Here is a 6285-nt window from a genome sequence, read left to right as displayed (position 1 = left end):
CCCGCGGCCCCCGCCCCGGCCCGGCCCCCGCCACTCCCGCCTGGAGGCAGCTTCCCCTTTTCGCCCTCTTCGGCTACCCTTTGCCCCTTCCCGCCCTTTCCCGCCGGTTTCGGGGCCCCAGTCTCGCCGGCGGCCTCTTCGGCTCCGCTCCCGGTTCCTCCTGCATCCCCGGCGCCTCGGCCTGACTCCACCGCGCCCTCGGGCCGGGGGAGTAACTCGAAGGCGCACTTTTCTGGCTGGAGACCCCGGGCGGGCGAAGCCGGGGCCCTGGACAGCTCCCCACTGTCCGAGGCCCGCAAGTCCCGGTTCTGCCCTCGCGAGCGATCCACACTGGCTGGAAAGAACCGCCGCGCTTTTCAGCCCGCGCCCCGAGAGCGTGGAGCGGGGGCGCGTCGAGAGGGGTGGCTGTTTTGTCCGGGCTCCGATTGTTTCAGCCCCGTCTCTTTTTGCGTCTTCCGGAGTTGCTGGACAGGGTTTTCGTTCCCGTACCCCACGCTTCCTGGGGGGCTGGGCAGGTTTCTAACTCTTCAACATTGTGATGACACCCTTACGTGCGGGGCCTTTGTTGATCGTTTTCGGGTGTTTCCAGGGTCCTGGATCGAAATTTGGACCTAGGCTTGAGATTAAGGAGTTTTGGGTTAAAACTACAAGACATAAATGGGTGGTGACACCTGTCATTCGCCGGCAGTCAGGGAGAGCCAGGGATTGGCGCTTTGATGGGCAAAAGGGTAATTTGTCATTTTTGAAAAACTGGGGGAAATCCAGGCAAAGTTAAACTGTCTCGTGATTTAAATCACGCCCAATAGGCCTTTAAGAGCTTGATCTCTGTGCAGTGCTGTTCTTCAAGAAGTCAGTGGAGCTCAGACAGCAAGAATAGTTCCCACACATTTAATATTAATGAAGAAGGGTAAATCGCTCATTTGTTTCCTGAAGTTAGTTGTGCAGCTCTTGGAGTGAATGGGAATCAGGGAATGCAGAGTAGCATAAGAGCCTCTGGTAATTAGAAATACGCCCCAGTTTTGCTCTTAAGGCCATGCTGAGACTCACCTTTGCTCGGAGTTGATAAAACTGTGGAAGAACGTTAGTAATCAAAATGCCGAGAGTCAGAAAATAGTTTAGATGGAATGAAGTTCCAGCTAAACTGAAGTTTTGGCCTATAGCCAATTTTTATTTTGGGCTTTTAAATGATAGTTCTTTTTAGTCAACAAGAATGTTAGCCAAGCTTGTTTTAACGTCTAGAGTGGTCACCTGCAGTGCTATTAAGTTGGCACTGTGTAATTAGGAGTTCCATATCGGGGTGCAGAGCTTCTCAGCACAGTGTTAGGGCCGGAATGAGAGTCCAGTCCTTACAGTGGTGGGGTTCAAGTTGCTGCTTATATCCTCAGCAGCATCCTCCAGTCTAATGCTAAAGCGCATGGCAGGAATTCTGTAAATATTTGTGGAAGGAAGAAAAGCCTGCTTATAGAATTCAGTAGTGTATATTTATGCCTACTGATTTCCAGGAAAGCCTGAAGAGAGTGTGTATGGGTTCTTCAGGATTAGGGGGAGTGGCTCCGGTGATTTCACCCTGAGGGTCAATAGTCATAAAGTTATTGAGGAAAAGTACAGTCAAACTTTAGTTCTGCCAGCAGGAAGAATTTGTTCATGACCTGTGATAGCACCCTTTTAGATGCAGTGGATCTTCAAAAATAATAGACTGTTATCTTTGCTTAACCTCTCCCAGGTATATAAGGTATTATTGTATGTCCAGGGAAGATTCTTCTCCAGATCCAGAGACCAGTGAAATATGGAATTCATAATGTTTCCTCAAGTTCATGTACTAGTTAAATAAACCAGTACATGGCCATGTAAATTTTTTTCTTAAAAAACTTGAGGTAAAAGCTAACAATACCTGAGACTATTTTCAAAGACATCTGCCTAAAGTACTTTCTTCTACACATAAATAAGGGCAACAAATGGTTTTGAGTTCTTGCTTCTCTTTTCTGCCACTGATACCAATATTATGACACCCTAACCTTTGGAATATTAGAGATCTCACAATAACATCAAACCCACCCCTGAGAAATGAGCAGATACGGAACCAGAGAGGATCCAAGAGTCCACAGAGAGGCACTGCTCCCTCCGAGAGTGCTTGGGGTTCAGGTTGGGGGGATGGGGTTAGGGGTAGCAAGTTAGAAATAAGTAAGAGGTGAATCCTTTGCTTCAAAAACTTTACATTTTCTATTTTTTGTTTTAATTTTTTCTTTTTGATGCCCTGTGATATTTTCATAAGTACTGGTTTATTTTTTTGTCAAGATTTGGTATTAATTATCCTACATAGAAAAATAATTGGGGACAATAGAGTCAGAATTCATTAACATTTTTCTGCTGTGGTTCTTGTTGCTTTGGTCAGTCTCTCTACCCACTCCTCCCACCTCATTTTTGGTTTAAATATAAAAAATAATTATAAAACTTGGGGTGGAAGAAATAGAGAACTTTAATTAATCAAGTTTAAAGTGATGAAGTGAAGATCATTTAAAGGTTTAACTGTAGAGTAATAATTTATATATTCTGGCTCTTTGGTCTGTTTAGCTTAAGTGAAATAGATCAGCGTTATAGGTAACTTGTGGAAATCATCTGTAATCAGTGAAACATGTTTGTAATCTTGTTCTCTGAAAACATGTCTTCTTGAATCTGATAATGCTTTTTAGAGAAATGCGCTCATGTGTCATGAAGTTAAACTTAGCTGGAAACTTTAGGGTTGGACAGATATTCAGTAGCCTTTTAAAGAATCAGAACGGGGTATGTTATGGTCCCACCCCCCAGCCCCTCTTTTTCTGACGGGAAGATCATCTGTTTATAGGTCTCTAGACCTCTACAACTGGATAGGACCCTTCTTCCCCCTTGTTAAAAAGTATTTATATTTCAATGTTAATTTTAGGCCATCAGGTGTCCCACTGCGTAATACTATATTGGCAGCAAATACTTGTACAGTTTAAATTCCACTATAATACACATTTTTCGGTATTATTTGTCTCTTTTTAAGAAATAAAACCTACAGCCTCCTAATCATCAGCACTAAAACTTCCATTTAGAAAAGAAATTTGCTGTTTTGCTTCTTCCCACCCCACCCCCAACAAGCAGTAATAGAAGTAGGAATATAGATTTCAATAGCAGGTCTACTTTTGAACCTACCTGTTTTCACTTTCCTCATTTTATCTTATTTTTCAGTATTAACGGGAACATCCATAGTAGTGTGTAAAAGCTTTCACAATGAAATCCGAAGCCAAGGATGGAGAAGAGGAGAGTCTACAAACTGCTTTCAAGAAATTAAGAGTAGATGCATCAGGGTAATAAATATGTAACATATTATTTGGAAATTGTTTACCAGATTTAAAAAGCCCTTTCTTCTGACGAGCTCTTTGTCTTCTGAAATCTGTTATTATTCTTAGTACATATTAATGCTAATAATATGGCATCCTGCTAAATTCATTATAGCATTGTTTTACTTGTAAAAGAAATGCTTCTGTTAAATTTTGAAAAGTAGCAACTCATTTGTACTCCAGGGAAGCAGTGTCCCATCAGGGGTTCCTTACATATCTTTAGGGAATTACCGTATTTTTCACTAAAAGTGAATTGGCTCAATAGAAATCTATGCAGACATTGTTGATTTCATGGGCTCTGATTGCTGAGCTTATCACTATGGAAACCTATTCATTAGGGTTCTGTTACAGAGATCAATAATCTTGAACCCTTTGGCCAAACTAATTAGAGCACCTGCAGACCAGCTGCTGTCTGAATGTTAATATTTTACCCTTTGTAAAATGTTGCGTGCAGGATTCTTCTCACTATTCTTTACCCCAAACCAGAAGAAATTTTTAATGGTTTTAGGTATATCTGTTTTCCTGAGTGGCAAATAAACACTGGAAGCTCAGAGTAGGACACTTCAAACCAAGGAATAATGATCCTTAAAATGAATTGCTTATAATTCTTTAAACTGTGGTTTACCTGCTCCCTATACATTATTTAATCCTCACTACTAACTTTGAAGGTATGTACCACTGTTATTCCAGCTTACAGGTGATCCCTAGGTTAATTAAGTTACTTGCTAAACATCACATTGATAAGAAGTGGGAGAGTCAGGATTTGAACCCAGATAACTGGTCTCTCTAAAACTTGAGCTCTTAACCTTCTTTCTCTGTGTGGCACTTTGAAGAAATGCATGCATACCTAGTGAAAACTAAATGGATGCGAGTTGTTTATATAGCTGCCTGCTTATTCTAGTACTGTTTTGGCCAGAGGTATTAGCCTAACCGGTTCATACAGTCACTCTAACAGGTGCTCATATTTGCTTGCATGATGTTTCGAGCAAGTTTCTTTATCCTTTCAGTGATTTTTTCTGATATGGTCGTCTCATCATTAAAATTGATCAGTGCTTTATACACCATTTGGGAAATGGAAACACGTCGGTCCATATTGTGGTCATAGGATATTCCTTTGTGATTTCTGGTATAGAAATAAAATTCTTTGAAATTGGAATATGTACAAACATATAAATCCCACAGTGTAAAAATTCATATAAATAACATTTGATTTACAGACTTTTTTCCTGGATTTTTAAGAAGTTGGAACATAAAATTAAGCCATTTCAATATCCCTAAGGATGACTTGGAACATTAAAGCTTTCAAAATACCTATAACATGTGGTTGAATTTATAGTATAATTGTAAACATATAATGTGCCTTAAATAAGATGATATAAAAAGAAGAGGTAGTAGAGAACATTTGTCAAAACCAAATTCGAGTAGAAGGGTGAGTCACTGGCATGACTAAGGGGAAAAAGACTTGTGTGGTGTCTCATATATTTCTAGTTGTTTCATACTGTTGCTGATTTACAAATGGGACATCTGAGGTACTGACTCATAAACTAAACAAGCCTTGGTAGGAATTTAGTATGGTCCTGTTGAACAGGTTTTGAATCATAATGGTATTTGTCTTATCAGGATAAATCTCTGTATAAAAAACATAATCTTACTTATTTGACTAAAAAGTAATGCATGCTTACCATTGAAGAATTCACAGAAACAAAGTAAAAATCACAGTTTTTTAACTATAACTACTGATAATTATTAACATTCTTTACATAGCACTGTATTTTTTACATAATCGCAAACATAATGTGTATAGAAGTGAAGTATTCCTGCTGCCATGCCACTAAAAGTTCTTTACATGCTAATTTTTAGTAATTTCCTAATTTTCCATTGTATAGGTGTGCCATATTTTATATAATTCAGTATCTCTATTATTAGACACTGTTTATTTCTAGTTATCTTTTATTTTAAATTACATCTTTTAACTTTAGATTAATGTCTGTAAAAGATTTTTCAGTGCCATAGCATGCATAACAGGAGCCCAAGTGTGTGTGTGTGTTTTGAAAAGGCCTGGAGAGGTTTCTCCCAAAGTGTTAAATGTTGGTAATATGGTTTGTGAGATTATAGATAATTCTTTTTCTCCTGTCTTTGAAAAAATTTTTTTAACTTCTTCATAGGGAACTCATACTGTATTGATTTTAAGCTGCAAAGATTTAATTCTGAGTAATATTTCAAGTTTATTGTAAAAATTATTTTTCTAAAAATTGCATAATATTTGAAAGTATTTTCAAGTTAGATTGAGTCTCCTAGAGTTTTTTGGTTTTGAACTTAGCTCCAATGGCTCTGACTTGCTCACATAAAATAAGCGGTCAGTGTCATTAGCATTCTTCTTGGCCATGAGGCCTGATCTGCCCCAGATAAACAGCCTAAAAGTCTATTTATATCCTGCTGCTGGTTATTCTTGAGAATTATGCTTTGACTTACAAAGCTGTGAGTTTTATTTTGGAGGAAAATTTATACTGAAAGCTGAGCAATTTTTGAGAAACTCAACTAGAAAGAGAAAAGTATTCATATAAATTGTATTTCAGTCTGTGAGAGCAGTATGTTCTCCTCACGGTTTTCTGTAACTATAAAGTTTGCTCTTGTTTTCAGGTCCACAGCATCGCTGTCTGTTGGAGAAGGCACCAGTGTCAGAGCCTCTGTCAGAACAGCAGCAGATGATAGCAAACCTAAAGCCACGTGTGCATCTAAAGACAGTTGGCATGGGTAAGAGCTTCTTGTTGCAGAAGATTTTTATCCCAGTACCTTAAAATATTACTGAATTTCCTCTCCTGTGCATCTAGGAAAGAATGTGTTAGGTGTGGAACCTTAAGATCCCTCAGAATGGCTTTGTCTTCAAGTCTGTTTTACCTGGAATTAATAGCACTAACCCAGT

General features: G+C 39.2%; 1 protein-coding gene across 3 annotated transcripts in view; it reads left to right on the top strand.

The window, feature by feature from the left end:
* OSER1 (oxidative stress responsive serine-rich 1) overlaps positions 1 to 6285 on the top strand; it is a 13728-nt gene that overhangs the window by 2614 nt on the left and 4829 nt on the right. For 2 of the 3 annotated variants that reach the window (XM_012728468.1, XM_004687394.2), the window contains exons 2-3: positions 3211 to 3329; positions 6003 to 6116. In XM_012728468.1, the coding sequence (XP_012583922.1) occupies positions 3253 to 3329; positions 6003 to 6116 (191 nt within the window). In that variant the 5' untranslated portion in view covers positions 3211 to 3252. Of the gene's footprint in view, positions 1 to 710; positions 729 to 3210; positions 3330 to 6002; positions 6117 to 6285 lie in introns of those variants that run through there. The other variant, XM_012728469.1, reaches the window with a different exon arrangement.

Source organism: Condylura cristata, unplaced genomic scaffold (assembly GCF_000260355.1).
Source record: "Condylura cristata isolate star-nosed mole 26May11 unplaced genomic scaffold, ConCri1.0 scaffold00022, whole genome shotgun sequence".
Classification (NCBI taxonomy): Eukaryota; Metazoa; Chordata; class Mammalia; order Eulipotyphla; family Talpidae; genus Condylura; species Condylura cristata.
This window is presented reverse-complemented; position numbering and strand designations above follow the sequence as displayed.